The 21,446-nt window shown below is 43.9% G+C and overlaps 1 protein-coding gene across 1 annotated transcript in view; it reads left to right on the top strand.

Moving 5' to 3' along the window:
- The first annotated feature begins 600 nt into the window (after positions 1-600).
- Positions 601-21,446, top strand: part of NCF1 (neutrophil cytosolic factor 1) — a 64,371-nt gene continuing 43,525 nt past the window's right edge. The window contains exons 1-3 of the mRNA XM_069226911.1: positions 601-821; positions 7,121-7,201; positions 8,324-8,399. Of these exons, the coding sequence (XP_069083012.1) occupies positions 708-821; positions 7,121-7,201; positions 8,324-8,399 (271 nt within the window). The 5' untranslated portion in view covers positions 601-707. The remainder of the gene's footprint in view (positions 822-7,120; positions 7,202-8,323; positions 8,400-21,446) is intronic.

Below are 21,446 nucleotides of genomic sequence, written 5' to 3' on the forward strand. Positions count from 1 at the left end.
TGTTAGTGACCCCTTAATACATTGGCCATATATTGCTAGGTTTATATTTTATAAATATATGTTTAGACTCACTTTGAACACTCACAAATTCACCAGCTGAGGAAACCAAGAAACGTGCGGACACATTAACTTGTACAAGGCCACACCACATGTTCAACCGGGGTAGCCAAGATTAAGAAACAAACTTTTTTTGCTTCGACAGTGGCGGGAGAATGTAGCTGCTCGGCGGTACTTGTAGTAGTTTGTCTGCAAGGATCTATTTTACTTAGATGTATTTCGATATTATTTTCTTGACATGCTGATGTGAGAAACCCGAAACACACTGAAAGAACGCAGTTTTTCGACTTGTCAAATCATGCAAAAGAAAAACAAATGAATCCGCCGCAGCCTTCCTTTGAATGTGCACAAATGAGCGATCTCCTGCGAGCTAGGAGTGTGGACGATGGGTTTAGACGCATTTTAAGTAAAATGTCACCCGCACCTGTCCGAGGTAGCGCCGAGACGGAAGTAGGAGGCCCGGTCAGACGGCAGTCAGGGAGGTGCTGGTATCACTTCCTCTTTCTGGGGGCTACAAATCCAGGGTTCGTCGGCGGAGGCTAGACACAGCAGCCCCGCGGCGAGAGCAGACGCTAATCCCAGCACCGAGGAGGAACCGAGGAGGACATCCACCGACTCAGGGCATCGCCGGGCACACAACACAACACCCCATGCAGCAAGAGAAGTCAGCGGCCAGCCCGAAGGGCACCACCATGTCAGACCCCTACATCAGGCACATCGAGCTGCTGGGCTTCGAGAAGAGATATTTCCCGAGCCAGCATTATGTGAGTAGCAGGGATTTCTCCCAGACTACTTATATATAAAATCAAGAAACTCTTCCTACTTTTGAGCTCAATTATTTTTATTTCCCAAACTGCATAGCACGGGTTAGTCAAATATTTAGGCCCATATTTATACTTTTTTTGCGCCGCATTTTGACGCCAAAACGGCGCTGACCAAGTTTGCGTCGCTTTTGCGTCAAAAAATGACGCAAATGCGTCGCAAAAAAAGTATAAATACGGGCCTTAGACTGCAGTTCATTCATAAATTAGAAAAGTTGGTTTCACATATCACAGTTTTAAGAACTCGATCAGCAATTGGTAACAAGTGGCTGATAATGATAAGTGTTCATCTGAAAGCATTGGCTCAAACAGTAGATGTGAACAATTTTTCCTAAACGCCCCAAAGCTCCGCATAGATAGTAAAGGGGCTGCCTGTTGCGACACTTAGCGCCTCATTACGAACCTGGCGGTGAGGCTGCCATGGAACTGCCAGCTCCACCAGGATCAGAGATCCCGGCGGTCTGGAGGTGGTGGCGGTCCTAATCCAACAGGGCACTGGGGATTACAACCCCCTTTTCCATCAGTGCTTTCATGGCGGTACCATCGCCATTAAAATGCTGGCAAAGAACGGGTGCAGGGGGGCCCAGGGTGGGCCCTGCACTGACTATGCACTTGTAGCCTGTTTCCCACTAGGGCAGCGGGCGGAAACTTAGGTGTCTGCCTGCTGAAATAGGGCGAAACTCTTATTAACTCCGGCGGTGAGGTCCCCACGTAGGCGGCGGCCACTCTGTGAGGAGGGAGTTTGAGGGACGGAAAAACCGGGCCCATAGTGTGGCTTGCCAAGAGACATAGGGCCTGATTACGACCTTGGTGGAGGGGATTACTCCGTCAAAAAATGTGACGGATATCCTGTCCGCCGTCTTAAAAGTTCCAAAGGATATAATGGAATTTGTAATACGGCGGGCGGGATATCTGTCACATTCGTAATGGAGTAATCCCCTCCGCCAAGGTCATAATCAGGCCCATAGTGTGGCAACCATAGAGAGGCTTGGGGACTGCCCACTGGTTACTGTTGGTTGGCTTACCTTGTCGTTCTTATTTGCCTGCTTCTAAATTGTGTCCCAGCTTGTCAATCTTGGGTTTGCCCATCCCATGGAACATTGCCACTTTACAATCTCTTTAATTGGCTGCTATTTCTCCTTCCACTGCTTGCTTTTCAAGCACTACTTTCATGTTAAGCACTCCGTTAGAGTGTGTGTATTTTTGAGCCATCTCCCTCAAGTACATCTCTCCCTCTGCGTTCTGTGTTGCTCTGTTGCTGCTTCTCCCTATCCCCTTCTATGTGCTCTTTCCTCGTGCTTCTTCCAATTGCTCCCACCACCTTAAAGATCAAGCACTCTGTACTGTATGCGTTGTCAAGGTGGTGCCGGATGTGCACTCGCTGCAAACACTCTGCACTGGATGCACTGTCAAGGTGGTACTTCATGTGCACATGTTGCAAACACTCTGTACTGGATGCACTGTTGAGGTGGTACTTCATGTGCATATGCTGCAAACACTCTGTTGGATTAAGTTACAAGGTGGTACCATGTGTGCACATGCTGCAAACATTCTTCACTGGATGCACTGTCACCCCACGTGAATACCTGCAGACACTCTTTACAGGATGCACTGTCAAGGTTGTACCCAACGTGCATAGCTTCAAACTCTCAATACTGGATTTATTGTCAAGGTGGCACTTCATGTGTACATGGTGCAAACACTGTTTACTGGATGCATTATCAAGGTAGTACCCTGTGTGCACATGCTGCAAACAATGTTTACTGGATGCATTATCAAGGTAATACCCCGTGTGCACATGCTGCAAACACTGTTTACTGGATGCATTATCAAGGTAGCCGCCTTTGTGCACATGCTGCAAACACTGTTTACTGGATGCATTATCAAGGTAATACCCCGTGTGCACATGCTGCAAACACTGTTTACTGGATGCATTATCAAGGTAGCCCCCTTTGTGCACATGCTGCAAACACTGTTTACTGCAAACACTGTTTACTGGATGCATTATCAAGGTAGCACCCCGTGTGCACATGCTGCAAACACTGTTTACTGGATGCATTATCCAGGTAATACCCCATGTGCACATGCTGCAAACACTGTTTACTGGATGCATTATCAAGGTAGCACCCCGTGTGCACATGCTGCAAATACTGTTTACTGGATGCATTATCAAGGTAATACCCCGTGTGCACATCCTGCAAACACTCTATACTGGATACATTGTCAAGGTGGTACCCCACGTGCATATGCTGCAAACACTATACTGGCTACATTGTCAAGGTGGCACTTCATGTGCACATGGTGCAAACACTGGTTACTGAATGCATTATCAAGGTAATACCCCATGTGCACATGCTGCAAACACTCTGTCCTGGATGAAAGGGCAAGTTAAAACTCAACGTGCACTTACTGCCCTCACTCTGCACGGGATGAGAAGACGGGGCACTACATGTACACATACTCCAAACACTCCGTACTGGATGAAGTGACAAGGTGATCTCCTGTGTGCACATGCTGTAAATAACTCTGTTAGATAAAGTGAGATGGTGATATCCCATGCACATGCTGCTCAACAGAGTGCTAAGCAACAAATTATTTGGAGTATGAGCTACCCCTGTGCAAAGCTGTAAAAAGTGTTGAAACTCTCTAACTGAAAACAGACCATAACCACTCCAGAGATGCATAAAGTCACCCAACATAACACCCCAAACACAGCCAGAAGTAGAGTAATGGGGTGATGTTGGCAAAGAGACTCAACTAGATAATGGCATCACAGAGGATGGATATCTAGGCGGCGAAGGAGGCCCATAATCTGAGTGTGCAGTAATACGAACCAGGTCCACTCCTTCAACATGCAAGAAGTGGAAGTAACATGCAAGTGTCGCCCACATCACCAGCCATTAGAGTTCATTTGTAAAGGTGAAAGTGAAGTCAAGCCAGCGTTTGTTACCACAACAATGATGTTGCTCTTTCATTTTAAGATATGCTTGCCCTATTTAGCGCCTCTTACCACGCTGTCTGCTTGCATCTGCCATCAAAATACACTTGATTTATATATAGTCATCATTGAGGGTCCACTTCAGTAAATTGATTAAATACATCTTTAGGTGAATTGGCTCCAGCTAAACATGACGTCTTCTGGATGCAGTGGGAAAACTCTGGGATCCTCAGTCTTCGACTAAGTACTTGGACTATATCCAGAACTAGTAGTCTGTTTCTTATGACCAACACTTCATCATGGTTCCAAACGTTGAAAGAGGGAGTTGTACAAGCGATGCTGTGGCACATGTTTCGGGATTGTGCATTCCACCAAAGGGCAGCCAAGGTACTATTGAGGATAGAGAAGCATAATGACCTCCATGTCGATCTCAGAGGGTACCTGCTAACATGCCTACAATGACTTCAGAAAGCAGCGCTCTCCCCTTCTCCTCGGTTGTAAGCATTGAGAGCATGTTTTCTCTCCACTATATTCCTTGCATTACCTTACAACAGGAAGAGGCTGTTTTTCTAAACTTTCATCAGCACCCTTCAGAAACCTGCCAAGATCCAGGCTTCACGCATCACTGCGATCCTTTAACGCCCTCCTGTTACAGATGTCTGAATTCCATAAGTCTTGCTTACGTGGCCACCTCCTGCTGCACATCCTGGTGCCCCATCTCTTGAGTGCTCTTCATTCTATTTTGCACTGCATTGAAAACTTTCATCAGTCCAAGAAACATCTCAAACCCATTCTTTCAACCAATCATTAATCCAATCATCCACTCTTACAGATTATTCTCTGTCACCAGTAGTCCTTCTTGTGCCAAGAAGCCATGCTGTACTATGAGGAACAATGGTCCCTATGCGGAAGGTAAATAGTTATATAATGCACTGGGGAAACAAATATAGCCCGGGGAATGCTCAATGAGCTATATAAAAAATATAAATTTATTAATACAGAAGTTTAAATGTAAGGGTAATACCCTTACAGGGACACATTTGCACAAGTACAACACACATACAGGCAAAAAACAAGTGACAAAGCCAATAAACATTCTAGTCACAATATCCTGTTACAGTACAACACTACTGCACCCAATATTAAATTACATATATTCAAAGAGGAGGGTCAGAGTGCTTTAGTCAACAATGATTGGATCCGCATAAATGTGAAGATCATCATCAGGACGATATGATGTACGCCTGGCACCATATACCTAGACCAGAGAGAATTAACTGTGTGGTACTTGTGTTGGAAAATAAGGAAACAAGAAAAGGACAAAAAGGAGAAGAGAAAAAGAAAAGAAAAAGAGAAAAAAATATTTAAAAATAATATCACAGGTCGTCTGCTGTATGCAAAGGTGCCATGCAACAAGACCTCCATGCTGGGGTCATTGGGACGTGATAAGGATGCACAAAACTTGGTCGCTGTGAAGGTGGAGATGGTGGCCAAGAATCAACCATTAATGGAAGTGTTGATTGGCGTGAAGGATCTCGATTATCAATGAAGGGCCATGTGCAGCACACTGTAAAATAAAGGAACCACAAGGAATAAGTACCAACCAATGGGATTGCAAACGAATGCAACATCCAGGTGAACAAGACCACTTCTGGGTCCATAATCGGCGCAATGTCTCTCCTCACATAAGAGTAACCGTAGGGATTAGGAAGAAGTCAAAATCAAATCAACCACACCGTAAACTGCGCCCAATATATTATACCTCAGACTTGCCCGTGCATTAAACGTACCTATGGGTCAAAAGGCAAGAAGGAACAGTCCGGATAGGCTCATGGTCTATCCTCAATCTATAGGAACAACCAAAAACAAGAGTGAGCCTAATTGACTGCTTCCACCCTCTTTGAATATATGTAATTTATTATGGGGTGCAGTAGGGTTGTACTCTAACAGGATATTGTGACTAGATTGTTTTAGGACTTTGTCACTTGTTTTTTGCCTGTATATGTGTTGTACTTGTGCAAATGCGCCCCTGTAAGGGTATTACCCTAACGTTTAACTTCTGTATTAATAAATTGATGTTTGTTATACAGCTGATTGAGCGTTCCCTGGGCTATATTTGTTTTCCCGGTCCATTAGATAACTATTTACCTTTTTCTTAGGGACCCTTGTTCCCCACAGTATAGTATTACCCTTGGTCCGTGGCTCCCCCTGGGTTTCCCTTGTCTTTTCAAAACAAGAAGCCATGCTGTGGAAATAGTTGTGCTTAAAAAATACCCAATCCCATAACTAAGGGGCCGCCCAGCTTCTGACTGTTTTAGGATTTGTGCCCCAGTGCCTCTGCAGGGGTCAGTGGCTATGGCTGGCATCTTTGTGGAAGGTACACACTGGGGTGCGCCACATCATGATAAAAGGACAGGATAGCATGATACAAGGAAGGAAAGGTGAGCAGGAGAGACAAGGGAAGGTCAGAATGGCAGGTGAAACAAGGGAAGAGGATGTCAGCAGGGGATGCTGTATTCTGAGGACCAGCTGAGTTTCCAGATGTAGGAGATTGCATAACTCTTATACTTCACACCCCTCTCTCCACCACTTGAGGGTCTTGCCATGTCCACATGTAAGCCATTTCCACACATACGCCAACGACACGTATGGCAACCACTTAACAATCCTATTTCATGCAACCCTCTGCCAATTGTAAGTTCTATGTCTTTGAAAAGCCATGTATGAATTCCATATGTCTTCAGAAATTAAAGCAATGATTGGAATTGCAATCTATGAATTACCACGAGTGAATGCTATTCTGTGATGTGACCCTGACCTGGTGACTTCATTACTCTTGGTTTGTAAACCAACATTTGCAGCTTCTAAATGTAATAAATATAACTCTTGTAGAAACCAAGTCTTATTGTCAAATGTTCTTTAACCTACACAAGGGGAACAAAGAAGCATCCACTCTGGCTTAGTGTTGAAACTCTCAAACGTTGGATGTGTGGTTTCATTTCTTTCTTCTTACGCAACATCCCGAGTATACCCAACTGTATTTCCGCAACTCATCAAAAAAGTGTGAGTTTTCTCCAAGAAGCAGACTGTGGAGACTGTTCTGCAGGCGACCACTGGAAAGAGAAATACAGAAGTACCTTCTGCCTGTAGACTGCACTTAACCACAAGACTCATTCTACCAAAACATGCCAAACAAATGCCAGTTCTCAGAAATGGGTCTTCCATCAATGTGTATCGAACTTGCAATGCAAGACCAATTTATTTGTTTTCCAATTGTCTCATGTGTTTGTCCTGTTTTATTTAGGTTTACATGTTCCTGGTAAAATGGCAAGATTTAACAGAAAAGGTGGTTTACAGAAAATTTACAGAGATCTACGAATTCCATGTAAGTACGCCTGCATGCCAATGCTTTATTTCATACTGAGTGAACAATTAGGAAGAGTTCTTAATAGGTTAGTAGAACCTCAAATCTTTTCTTTAATCTAGTGGTTAATGAGCGTTATGGTCTCGGGATGGTGAAACTCATTGATGCCTGTACATCCCACTTAAATCACAATATTTTATTTTTCTGAGTTTCTAGAGTTTCTACGTTTCACCAGAATTTTGTATAGGATGAAGTTGCCTAAATGTTGGAAAAAACACCATTATATTGGATACAAGCTGCAAAACAAAAGGGGAGTGGCAGTCTATAAATAGGACATAGAAACAGAAGCTAAGAGATTGGACATGGAGAGGAATGATAGGGAAAATAAGCGAAAGAAAAGACACATCACAATAGAATGAATGAGAAGAAATGCTGCTGGTGGGGAAGGAAGACAATATCCATTTAATGTAATGGCAAACAATTGAGGTCATCCAGCTTCTAGGCACCACATCATTTTGTCAAGAAACGGAACCGCGGCATGGGGAGAAAAATGTATTTGGATGACATCTGGTCAGGTATAGAAACTAGGGACTAGAACTCTGGTCGTATGGCTCTACATATAACAATTTAGTAAATGGCCACTCTCTCCTCGAAGTTCTATCAAAGAGAGCATCATTACAACATGGAGTGACTAATTGGACCCACTTTATTTTCAGTCTTGCCAACTCTTGATTTGAGTCAGTGTGAGAAACAATCCAGAAGAAATACCAAAGGGGCCTCCGTTTTGGGCAGATGTAAGGCACTTATAAACTTTAGATGAATGTGTCCAAGGTTTCCATAGATTAGCCTCAAGCATATTGCCCATTACTCAAAGTTGCAGGGACTGAGGATAAGTCTTTCCTCTACTCCAAAATAAGTGAGTCACCTGAAGGTCCAGGTCCTTATGGGTACCTAGTAGCCAGCACTGTATGTCCAATTGTGCAACCCCTATTTGCTTGTGACACTGTATTATGGACTTCATATATTTTTGAAAGCCTACACAGCTCCTGCTACTGCATAAAAAGTAAAATATAATCTAAAAGTCAGACTCTGATGCATATGTTTATTTGGTTTATGTTACACTTTAATTCTTTGTTGCTTTAGAAAACTCTGAAGGAGATGTTCCCGATTGAATCCGGAGAGATCAGCGCAGAGAACAGGATCATCCCTCATCTGCCTGGTGAGTGACTATGTGGACAAAGTTATGTCTAATGAACAGCTAGCAAATTGAACTGTCATGTATCTATGCCCCTAACTGTCCCACTTGAGGAACTTGGACATTGACAATAGGAATTATTAGTGTACTTCAGTACATGGCCGTAGTCTAATTTATTCTATTAAATGTATTTCAGTTAGGGCACCTCGTTACCATATGTTGCATGCAAAAGCGAATATTTTACCTATCTGAAGCATGCCCTGAAATGTTCCGCTGCAAGTGCAGAAGAACGGTGACATCTTGGAATGTGACCAACATTTCTTGTCTCAGTCCTGGTAATCACTCCACTTTCAATTCACTAAATCATACAACCATCACAGCCAATTTTCATTGAAAGATGGGTTCATGTATCGTACTACTAGTAAGAGATATCATAGTTATTTTACTGGGCTCCTTGAACAACAATGTCCTGACAAAGCAAAGATTAGAACCAATGTTTACCTTCAGAATTTTTAGAGTAGACATTTTAAAGGGAATAATCTGTGCACGTAATACAACTCGCAGTAAGGATTCCACAATTGTGTTTTGCCCGTTTATTAACACCACGCATGACTGTAGTGTGTTCATAGACAAAAAATAAATTGACAAATATTAGGAATTGATATCATCGGGGACGCCACTGATAGAGTTACTTCTGATGTCATCTGGGGTGCCACGTGTGAGTTCACAAGCAGTGAATTTTGGTAGAAAAATGCGTACATAGATTACCCTAATACAAGACTCCTACACACATACAGAATGTGTGCCGTGGTGTCTGTGCAAAAGCAAATAAAATGCCTCTTACGTCACCTTATGCATCGAGGAAATGACGTAAGTAGCATGCTCTGGATCTTACATGTTTAGGGTCTGATTCTCGAAATCTTTCCTCACAAAGTGATGATGTGCAACGAGTCTCAATCTATGGATGCAAAAGGCAGTTCCTGATTAGTAAACCAGTATCTATGGAAATGTGTACTCAGTCATGAAACCTAGGACCTCGAAAAATTCACAAGTATGGAGAGCCTTCTGCAGATATAGATTTAGATAATGGGGCTTAGGTGTTCCTAGTGGAGAGGTCATGGTGTGGGCACTGAAAAGGTGGTGAATGCCAACAAATTCGGACCTTTGGTACAATTACAAACAACTTGAAGGGTACAACAGGCTGGGCATCTTCATTGAATACATGAGCGTAAGAATATAACTAGAAGGGGCTACCAAAATGAGAATGCCATGAAATAACCTCTAGGAAATTACATGGAAAGAAGGAAAACAAATCAGTAAATTGGCATAGAAGATGGAATGACTTGCAAAGTCACTGCAAATTCTATGCCAATTTAATGATTTTTTTTCTCCGTTCTATGTAATTTTCCAGAGGTTATTTCATGTCTTCCTTATCCTGTGGAAAACACGTCCACTGGTATTTCATTTAGCTGTTCGGAAGGCGGGCATTGGTTCTGGGCATGGCAAAGTTGCCATGTGTCCTAGTGTAAGAATGAAAAAAATGGGCCTCCACTCCTTTTTTGGGTAGCAAAACATGGCTGTAATTAGAGTGCAGTGGCTTCCCTCAATCGCCTGCAGTTGTAACACCACCAGCCTTTCCCCTTTTGGCCGTCCTACCACGGCCCTCAGCCTTTGGCCCCCTGACATTCTTTCCTTTCTGCCCCCCTACTAGTGTGGTCACTGTTGGTGTCACTTTTCATCATACCTCTCCCTCTGTCTCGCTTAATGACCTTGCCCTGTCCACACCTATGCCAACCACTTAACACAACTCTACCATGCCACCCTCTGCCAATTTTAAGTTTTATCTACCTTGTCCATGAAAAGTCATCTGAATTACCACAGATAAATGCTACTCTGTGATGGGACAATGTGACGTCAGAACCCTTTTCTGTAAATCACACATTTGTTGCATCTAAATGTAATAAAAATAACTCCAGAGAAACCAAGGCCCATATTTATACTTTTTTAGCGCCGCATTTGCGTCATTTTTTGACGCACAAATGACACAAACTCGCAAAATACAATTGTATTTTGTAAGTTTGCACCGTTTTTGCGTCAAAAAGCAGCACAAATGCGGCGCTAAAAAAGTATAAATGTGAGCCCAAGTCTTCTTGGCTACTTTTCTATAATCTGCACGAGGGGAACGTAGAACCTTCCACTGTGACCTAGTGTGGAAACTCTCAAATGTCGAATGTGCAGTTTCATTTCTTTCTCCTTACTCGACACCGCGAGAAATCGCATCTGTACTTTCGCAGCTCATCAAAAATATGTGGGAATTCCCCATGCAGCAGACTGTGGAAATTCGTCTGCAGACGGCCACTAGAAAGACAAAGAGGGAAGAACCTCCATGATAGCAGGTCTTAAGAGCTCAGAAAAATGCTAAACGTAAATTCTAGAGGGAAACATCCTTTACAGCGATGTTTTTACTACGCAGGGTCTTTACCAAGCAGCTTTTACCACGCATTCCATTTTGGGTGTCTTTACCAAGCATAATAAATATAGTTAAGGTATGTATATATATATATATATGTACATATATGTGTGTATATATATAGTATATATACACAAACACACATATATAAATATATATATTTTTTTTTGAGGGTTTAGGAGTGGGTAGGGACATAGGGTAGTTAGGGATTGTTAGGGTTTAGAGTGGGTAGGGTATAGAGCGATGGGCTATTTTTAGTGTTTAGGCGTGGGTAAGGGCATAGGGTGCTAAGTGTATTAACGGTATTTTTAAGGTTTAGGAATGGGTAAGGGCATTTTTAGGGTTTGTGGTGGGTACAGGCATAGGGTGGTAAGGGTAGTTTTAGGGTTTAGGGTGGGTAAGAGCATAGGGTGGTAACCGAATGTTTAGAGTTTAGCAGTGGGTAGGGTCATAGGAAGCCAAGGGTATTTTTAAGGTTTAGAGGGATATAAGGCAATAGGATGGTAAAGGTATTTTTAGGATTTAGGGGTGGGTAGGGGCACAGGTTGCTAAGGGTATTTTTAGGGTTTAGGGGTGGGTAAGGCTATTTTGGGTAGGGATATTTTTAGGATTTAGAGTGGGTAGGCAAACAGGGTGGTAAGGGTACCCTTAGGGTTTGGGTTGCTTAGGGTATAGGGTGGTAATGAAACATTTAAGATTTACGAGTGGGTAGGGACATAGGGTGGTGAGGCTATTTTATGGTTTTGGGTGTGGGTTTGGCAATTTAGAATGATAATAGTAATTAATGAAAATACTTTTTTTTAAAGAGTGGGAGTTTGGGGGTCTACCCCCCAAAAACGAAAAATGCACACATATATATCTATCTATATATGTGTGTATATATATATAAATATATATATATATATATATATATATATATATATATATATATATATATATATATATACACATGTGTGTGTGCATATATATATATCGATATCTCTCTCTCTCTCTCTCTATATATATATATATATATATATATATATATATATATATATATATATATATATATATACATAAATGTATACATACATAGTGAGAGAGGTTTAACTTTACCTTATCCTTAACTGCGTGGTAAAGGTATGCGTAGTAAAGACTTGTCAAAAAACATGTGGTAAAGGTGGGCGTTGTAAAGTCGTATAACCGATTCTAGCACCAACTGTAGACGTTTATTGAATTAAGTGCCAATTTTTGCATAATTTACAACTGAGAGGTTATTTGAAAGCTTTTGAAATATTCTCAACAACACCCACACAATCTTACTAAACAGTAAATTCACTAGAAAATATACATTTTGAGCTGTTTATGGACTGGAATAACGCTTATGTTTTTTTTTGTGACCAGAAGAGCGCGAGCTCTGGCCTCCACTGGAAGGCCCGTAAACAAAAGTCCTGGCACTGAAGATGCTGTTACGGTGAGTCACCAAAATGCCAGGATTGGTGAAAGCGGCATCGCTCACACTTTGTCTCTCAGCTCACCCCGTTTGCCCCACCCTCACTTCCTGAAAAGCCTTCTGTTCGCTGAGCAGGGGATAAGCAAAGCGTGAATGACACAGAAAGTGAGCAGAGCGCTTACAGCCTGTGCTATGGAGTCCTTCATGTCCCCTGATGGCAGAGGAGGTGAGGGCAGTGCCAGGGATACCAATAGCAATCGAGGGGTCGCCGCTGGTGCCTCCGGGAATCCAGTGCTTAATTTGTAAATAGAAAGGTGCCGGTGCCCACAGCCCTCCTCTTAAACACGCGGCCGCTGCAGTTAAATGTGCGACACGGAATACTGAGGCAGCTTAAGCCTGAAGCCACCTCTGGCCTCTTCAATCCATTTACAGCCACTCCCTGCCCCTTCAGCTCATTCTTGCAGCTTTCTGCTTTCTCCTCTAGTGACGCGTTTTTTTCTCTTCCTCCGTCTTTCCGTATGTGTCGTTTGCTCGCAGTAATTAAATGCTTGAGGCGTAAAAATAAGTGCCTTAAAGTACTTAAAAATAAGTACCGGCCCTTAAAAATAAGTGCCGGTGCCCAGCACCGGAAACAACAACCACAAATTAAGCACTGCGGGAATCCCTAATCATGCCCATGCGCTGCCGTCTATTATCAATAGTTTGGCCTTCAAGGCTGAGACTAGGACTCTTCTGCATTACAGTGTTAGGCAGCCAGCAATTTGCTCACCAGCCTGAAAAACATACATGAAGTGGGACGTAGGAGAGCAACATACATACTGGTAACAACTGACGTCGTTGCCAGCATACGGCCTTGCCACTTACTCCCAAAATATCCATTCCCACTGTGTGTTTCCTCCTGGAATGTCACTTCTCTGTTTGCATCCATGACTGTTCTCCCAGGTTCTTAATGTGCACCCCTACAAAACCTTAAAACAGGAAGGAAAACAGTTATTATAAAAAATATTGAAAGCGAAAACACCGATTGCCGTGCGCAACAGGACTGGACAGGCCACTCTGGCATTTCCCCGGTAGACACCAGGGTATTTCACCAGCTTATCAACTACAAAACTATTGTGGAGCCAAAATGTTGTGAACCTAAGTATGTACAGGTGAGTTTAGCACATGCATGCACTTTAATGATATATAGCTTCAAGGTACATAATGAGAAGTAAAGTACATTAAACCTATACATACCTATATGTACTTACCTTCACAATATTTTGGTCCCCGATGTTGAGGCCTCGGTAATGCTGGCCTTGGCATTTCGATGTACAGCTGGCTGCAGGATATGGAGCCGCTCTTAGGGCAGGGTGGGCCGCCATGAGGCATTCAAGACCCCTTTGCCCCATTCTAGTGGTGGTCTCCCGCAGTGTGGGCTGGGTTGAATATATTTTACAGCGCACGCTGGGTCGTTTTCTGGCCGGCCCTGGTGTCCGCAGTTTTCTTACTTAAAATAAACTTGTAACCCACAAAGCTATGCTGGGATAGAAGTGAGAAAAAAACAAAACACACACAAAAACAAGTGGCATAGACTTAAGTCGGGCCAGAAACAATTAATACAAGAGAGTTTGTGAGTGGGTGGAGTGGGTGATTTTCTGCGGCTTTTCAAAAACAACTGTTTAAAAAAAGTGATGTAGCCACTGACATGAAGCAACACTGTTCATTTGCTCATCTGATAGTTCCTCATAGAAAGTAGGAAAGTCCATCTGTGGAAGTCATTTGACTCGTGCAGGTGCAGAGGAGGCGCCATCCAGCTGGGCATTTCCCAAAGCCAGGTTTCTACTCACACTTCTGCAATTACAGATGCCTAAGGTTTGAAGATTGGAAAGTAAACCTTTTTTCATCAGGAAGAGTGCAAGAAGAGGCATTGCTCTGCAGCCCAAGCCTTGCACAGCGACGGGCTCGCGCATCCTTGCCTGTGGAGAGGGATCGCGCGCAGGGGGCGCACACCTCCCATCGCGTTCATATCACTGGGGGGGGGGGGGGGGGGGGGGATTAGTTTTGCACCTCATAAGCACACGCCAGCCAATGGCGGGCCTCCGTGGCACAGCTCGCGCCGGTCTGAGCACGTCAATCTGCAGTGTGCGCTTTACGAGCCCTGTCCATGAACGGGACACAATCACTGGAGCAATGTAGGCTCGGGTGTCGCAGCTGTGACCCCTGGCTTTCCCCCGGTAGTCCCTAACATTGCCCTTCTGACCTCTGGCCTCAGAGGTGCCAAAGGCCATATCAAGAACCGAAGGTAAACAGTGATGTGACATCAATGTATACTTTCTGAAGCTCCAGCTGGGAACTGTGGCATTCAGCTCTTAACCCTGCAATATACAGTCTCCTGAATTACAAATAATAATTTAAAAACTGCGCATTTTTAAACTAGAACTGTCCCTTCGAATGACATCGTCCTCTTTAATTTGTTGTGCTGGGTTATGTTGTGCTGTGCTCTGCTATGTTGTGCTGAGTTACGTTGTGCTGTACTGTGCTGAGTTATGTTGTGTTCTTCTGTGTTGTGCTGCATTGTGCGGTGCTACATTGTGCTATGTTATGCTGTGCTGAGTTATATTGTGTTGTGCTGTGTTAGCTGGGTTATCTTGTGTTGTGCTGAGTTATGATGTGCTGTGCTATGTTATACTGTGCTATGTTGTGCTGTGCTGTGCTGGAGTATCCTGTGCTGTGTTGTGCTGAGTTATGTTGTGCTTTGTTGTGCTGTGCTATATTGTGCTAAGTTATGTTGTGCTATGTTATGCTGTGCTGAGTTATGTTGTGCTGTGTTATGCTGTTAGCTGGGTTATCTAGTGCTGTGTTGTGCTGTGGTGAATTATGCTGTGCTGTGCTATGTTGTGCTGTGCTGGAGTATGCTGTGCTGTGTTGTACTGAGTTATGTTGTGCTTTGTTGTTCTGTGCTATGTTGTGCTAAGTTATGTTGTCCTGTGTTGTGATGTGCTATGTTGTGCTGTGTTATGCTGTGCTATGTTGTGCTGAGTTATGTTGTGCTGAGTTATGTTGTGCTGTGCTGTGCTGGGCTATGTTGTGCTGTGCTATGTTGTGCTCAGTTATGTTGTGTTGTGCTGAGTTATGATGTGCTGAGTTATGCTGTGCTGTGTTGTGCTGTGCTATGTTGTGCTGAGTTATGTTGTGCTGTGCTGATTATGTTGTGCTGTGCTATGTTGTGCTCTGTTGTGCTGTGTTAGCTGACTTATATTGAGCTGTGTTGTGCTGTACTGAGTTAAGATGTGCTTTGTTGTGCTGTGTTGTGCTGTGTGTTGTGCTATGTTGTGCTGAGTTATGCTGTTTTGTGTTGTGCTGTGCTATGTTGTGCTTAGTTATGCTGTGTTGTGCTGAATTATGTTATGTTGTGCTGTGCTGTATTGTGCTGAGTTATGTTGTGCTGTGTTCTGTATTGTGCTGAGTTATGTTGTGCTGAGCTGTGCAGTGCTGAGTTAGGTTGGGCTGTGTTGTGTTGTGCTGAGTTATGTTGTGCTGTGTTGTGCTGTGTTAGGTGAGTTATATTGAGCTGTGTTGTGCTGTGCTGAGTTAAGCTGTGCTTTGTTGTGCTGTGCCATGCTGTGCTATGTTGTGCTGAGTTATGCTGTACTGTGTTGTGCTGTGCTGTATTGTGCTGAGTTATGTTGTGCTGTATTGCACTGTGCTCTACTATGTTTTACTGAGTTATGTTGTGCTGTATTGCACTGTGCTCTACTATGTTGTGCTGAGTTATGTTGTGATATACTAGGCTGAGTTATGTTGTGTTGTGCTGTGTTGTGTTGTGCTGTGTTGTGTTGTGCTGCATTGTGTTGTGCTGCATTGTGCTGTGCTACGTTGTGCTGAGTTATTTTGTGCTATGTTGTTCTGAGTTACGTTGTGCTGTGTTGTGCTGTGCTGTGCTATGTTGTGCAGTGCTGAGCTATGCTGTGCTGTGTTGTGTTGCTTGATATAATTATTGTGAACTCCTAGTGAGTTGCATAATTAAGGTTGGGGGTTGGGTGGGCTGGACCAGTGCTTAATTTGAACTTCTTGTTTCCAGTGCGGAGCTCCGGCACTTATTTTTGAGGCCTGGCGCTTATTTTTCTGCCTCAAGTATTTACTGCGAGCAAAAGACACATGCGGGAAAGACGGAGGAAGAAAAAAACGAAAAGGCGTCACATTATAGAAAGCTGCAAGAGTGATCTGAAGGGGCAGGGAGTGGTTGTAAATTGATGAAAGAGGCCCGAGATGGCTTCAGGATTATGCTGCCTCATTATTTAGTGCTTGCACTCTTAATTGCAGCAGCCCTGTGTTTCGAAGGAGAGCTTTGGGCACCGGCACGTTTTTATTTACAAATTAAGCACTGGGCTAGACAGATGAATGCTACCACCAGCTTCTTCCTTTCTGGACACACTTAAGAGAATATCCCCCAGACTGCTGATTTCTCTCCTTAAAGCACATTTCCGACCAAGAGAGTGTGGCTGTGTGTGCACAGTTATAAAGTTCATCCTTAGCTGCATACACCCTATATTGGGATGCGTGATACACGGTTGATTTCTGTCTCATCGCTCTTTCTTAAAAAAAAATGTTTTTCAAAGTAAATACATCAGTAATTGCCTTTGAAAGGAGGTAACGTTACAAGTTAACACCTTTTTCTAATTTGAACATTGCTCTGTGCTCTGTAGGCTGCAATTCAAATCACATCTTTTGCATGACTTCAAAACCTGATAAACACATTTGGACTGGGTGGAATGGGTTAAAAAGAATGACAGCGGTGGTATGGGGGTACTGTTTTCACAAGAATGGACAGCAGGCAGATTGGGGGTTCAAAAGATTGGATGGTTGGGGGAATTCACACTATGGAGAGTGGGGAGGGGGTGACCCAAAGGATAGAGGGGGATAGGGGTGAGAGACCTGCCCTCACTGAGAGCATGACAAAAAGTAAACATAAAATAGAATGAGCAGATTCAAAGCGCCACGGCCGCCATGAACGTGAGCGTGAAGGAGAGACACAAAAAGGCAAGCAGGCTTCTCGGTTGAGCACGCTTGGGAAGTGCTGGAGGCAGGAGGCTACTTAAAGCAGAGCCATGAGAAAATGAGCATTCTGTGAGGGCAACACTAAGAGACATTGTGTAATTGGGCCACGAGCTGAAGCCCAGAGCATGGCTGCCCATGTCACAAGTGATGCTTTCTCTGTTGTAACTTTTTAAAGCATTGAATTCTGCACCCAGAGTCTCGCTCTTTGCACTATAAGCATGGAGCTGTACACTCAGCATGTAAATATTTGCTCAAAACAAAAGAAAGAGAATGAGGGTGAGCTGGCCCTGAAAATGCCACCCTCTGCTGTTTGTTTTATGTTTGCAGAGGTAGCTGGGAGGGAGACCTGCTGGAGGACTTGCCCGAGGAAGCGTGGCCTCCGCATTTACATGAATGGTTTTGATAACAAGCTTTTTGTTTGCCAGTTTTTGTTGTGAGCCCATTCTTTACCAAGTGAGTGCTGGTGGTGAGAGAGGAAGGGTTTAGGGGTTGGTGTGCAAGTGCAAATGCCATGTGTTAAAATCAATCACAGCGCCATGTGTTCTGCAAGGGATGAAAGAGACCGACAAGCAGGGGGAGGAGGAGGAGGCCCCCCAGCCCAATGAGAGGGTCAAGTGGAACTACCAGGGGAGCCTGAGAGAGCAGGGGGAGGAGACCCCAGACATTTTCAAATATAAAACACAACAAAACAGTGTTTTTGTAAAGATACAGCATAACCATTTTAAATGAACAAACTGCAACATGATCTTTACTCACCACACACTCCTGGGGCAAGCCATTCCCGGTAGAAACCACTTAAACAAGAGAAAAAGAGTGAGGGCGAGCTGGCCCTGGAAAACCCCCCATCTGCTGCTAGTTTTATGTTTGCAGAGGGAGCTGGAGGGGGAGGAACTGAGGGCCATATTTATACTTTTTGACGCAAAACTGCGCTAACGCAGTTTTGCGTCAAAAAAATTAGCGCTGGCTAACGCCATTCTGAAGCACCATGCGGGCGCCGTATTTATTCAATTACGTTAGCCGGCGTTAGCCGCCGGCGCTGCCTGGTGTGCGTGAAAAAAAACGACGTACACCAGGCAGCGCCGGCGTAGGGGGATATGGAGCTTGGGCGTCAAAAAATGGGGCAAGTCAGGCTGAGGCAAATTTTTCGCCTCAACCCGATTTGCGCCATTTTTTTCGACTCCCAACCCCCATAGAAATGACTCCTGTCTTAGCAAAGACAGGAGTCATGCCCCCTTGCCCAATGGCCATGCCCAGGGGACTTCTGTCCCCTGGGCATGTCATTGGGCATAGTGGCATGTAGGGGGGCACAAATCAGGCCCCCCTATGCCACACAAAAAAAAAAAAAAAAAAAAGAACTTACCTGAACTTACCTTAATGTCCCTGGGATGGGTCCCTCCAGCCTTGGGTGTCCTCCTGGGGTGGGCAAGGGTGACAGGGGGTGTCCCTGGGGGCATGGGAGGGCACCTCTGGGCTCCTTCCGAGCCCACAGGTCCCTTAACGCCTGCCTTGTCCAGGTGCTAAAAAACGGCACAAAAGCGGACGTACGTCATTTTTTTGGACCCGCCCACTCCCGGGCGTGAATTTTGCCCGGGAGTGTAAATACGGCGCACATGCCGCAGAGTCAATTTTTTAGACGGGAACGCCTACCTTGCATCTCATTAACGCAAAGTAGGTGTCCACGCTAAAAAATGATGCAAACTCCATGGACTTTGGCGCTAGACGCGTCTAACGCCAAAGTATAAATATGGAGTTAGTTTTGCGTCGGAATTGCGTCAAAAAAAATGACGCAATTCCGGCGCAAACAGAGTATAAATATGCCCCTTAGTGTAAAACAACGAGGCAAAAACTAAACAAAAAAAAAGTCCCCTACAGAAGAGATAAACAGGACCTAGTGTGCTTATACAGTAGTTGGTCCTTGCTCCTAAAGAGAAAGAGGCAGAACTGACCACTAGCGAGCAAAGATTTTCAAAGGACACTGCAACCAACAAATCAAATGGCTTTAAACCCACAGTATAAGTATACTTAAAAGTATACAAGAGGTTGAATGCTTACGCTCAACCTAAAAAGTAGCGGATTGTGAATGAGGCATATTGTGGAGCCTGCTTCCTCCCATGGGACCCCAGCCTGCATCTCCTGATGCCACCAGACTGCACAAGTAGGGTGTAAGATGTTAGAAAGTGACAAACAGGAAGTGACATCTCACACATCGCAGCTGGTTACCACTCCATACTTTGCAGGAGCATTCAATTGAGAGGTGCAGAGAGTCGGGGGAAACTGCTGTGCCTCCCTTGCATTTCGATTCACAATTGAAGTTGTAAATTGCAGTGTATTATGGTGCACTGGCGACTAATACTTTGCAATCGCAAATTCAGATGTTGAATCTGCTCCCATGTCCCGGAAAGAGGCAACATTTGTGATGTATGCCCAAAGTATATGCATTGTTTAATTTGAGCTGGTGGTGCACAAAGGCACTCATTTTTGGGAACCAGCAGTATTTTTCCTCAACAAACGTTGAGGAAGAAAGATAACATTTCAAAGAGGGGGAAAGAAGGAGAAGAAAAAGAAAGAAAAACAGTGACAAAAGGGAGAAACCATGGGTAAAGCAATCCTGCCACAGTGAGAGACAGAGGTGTGGAGTATCTGAGGCTGTATTAAAGAAGCATGAGACTAGCAGGCTTGGTAATCAGCAACCTGACCTTTGATAGAGCTAGCTGCTGGTTTTGAAACAAAAGTTTTGGCCCGGCCCGTATTCTATTACAAATTAAGCACTGTGTGTATGTGGTATTTGTATAGCACAAACCTAGCCAAAGGCAGCAGAGCACTGCACCTATGCACCTTGAGGATGCAAGGTGAATTACAGGTGTACACATGCTCGTTTACTGACGAAAGTGTAATCCTCTCTGTGTTGGAGTACCTACCTACACTCACCTTCTAACCCTGCTGACAGTCCTTCTGATTGGTGGCATTGTATGAAGCCGACCAATCACAGAACCAGATTTTCCCAGGCTCGCGAGTTATCAGAAAAGTCTTCGCACTTGAAGGGATGGGGATGTTAAGAATATGGACTCTGGCTTCTTGCGTGTGACCTAGCTGTATTGGTGTTGGAGGTAGCTAGTGATGAGCCGACTCATGGAGAAGTGGGTTGGTTGTTTATTAAAACAATCTGTCCTATCATGGTCCTATTCGTGCGTGAGCTAGAGTCAGGGTCTGGCAGCCATACTTGCTTCGTATGATGGTGGGAGAACGCTGAAGAAGGCAAACAAAACTGTAGAAATACAAACCATGAACTAAGATTACTCTTTAAATACAGGAAAGAGAAAGTAGTTTAACATAACTTACAAGAGTGAGATACTGACGAGAGCCCTTAAGTTTTGAAAATTCTTAGCGCTACTGATTGGCATACGCGATGACATCACAACAAATGATGTCACGTATTGTTTCACATCAATGAGTAAATAGAAAAATGACATCAGTTAAATGGGGAAAACAATCAAATATAAATCTAAACAAATAAAATAACATTCATAATTATACTAAATAGATCCTGGCTTACACTTGCTTTGAATATATACTATAAGGAGTTCAGATGAAATGGCAGACAAGTCTTATCCCCAGCTAGTCTAGAAGGTCTGTTGTGTTCCCAACGCATCTCCACCTATCAACTGAAGGGTCGGTGGATGGGCTTCGCCTGTGGTGAGAGGGCTTCCTGTAGCCTCTACTGCTCCTAAAGGTTGTTTTTACAGCAGAGCAGCATATAGAAGTCAGGCTCTAGCCCTTCTTATCAGGCGTGACATTTTATAAAGTGTGATTGAGAGATCAATATGACTTTCAGATGTGTGAATCTCACTCGCAATGAGTGACACGATGCACTACCAGGAGGTCCTGCAGGTAGACAACAGTTTGTAAAAATTGTCAAAATATATGTCTCCATTTGGCAACCGCAAAATAGAATCCAAAACGTAAAAATATTGTAACTATTTGGGAGGCCATTGTTTATATGAGTAGTAATGCTACTTTAAGAGACCTCTTGGCTGTAGGCAGGGAGTACGTCTTGACCTGTCATCTTCTGCACTCACTTGTACAGTCCTCAGAAAGAGTTCAAAAGGTGATGAGGTTTCCACCTCTGCTC

Source organism: Pleurodeles waltl, chromosome 3_2 (genome assembly GCF_031143425.1).
Source record: "Pleurodeles waltl isolate 20211129_DDA chromosome 3_2, aPleWal1.hap1.20221129, whole genome shotgun sequence".
Lineage (NCBI taxonomy): Eukaryota > Metazoa > Chordata > Amphibia > Caudata > Salamandridae > Pleurodeles > Pleurodeles waltl.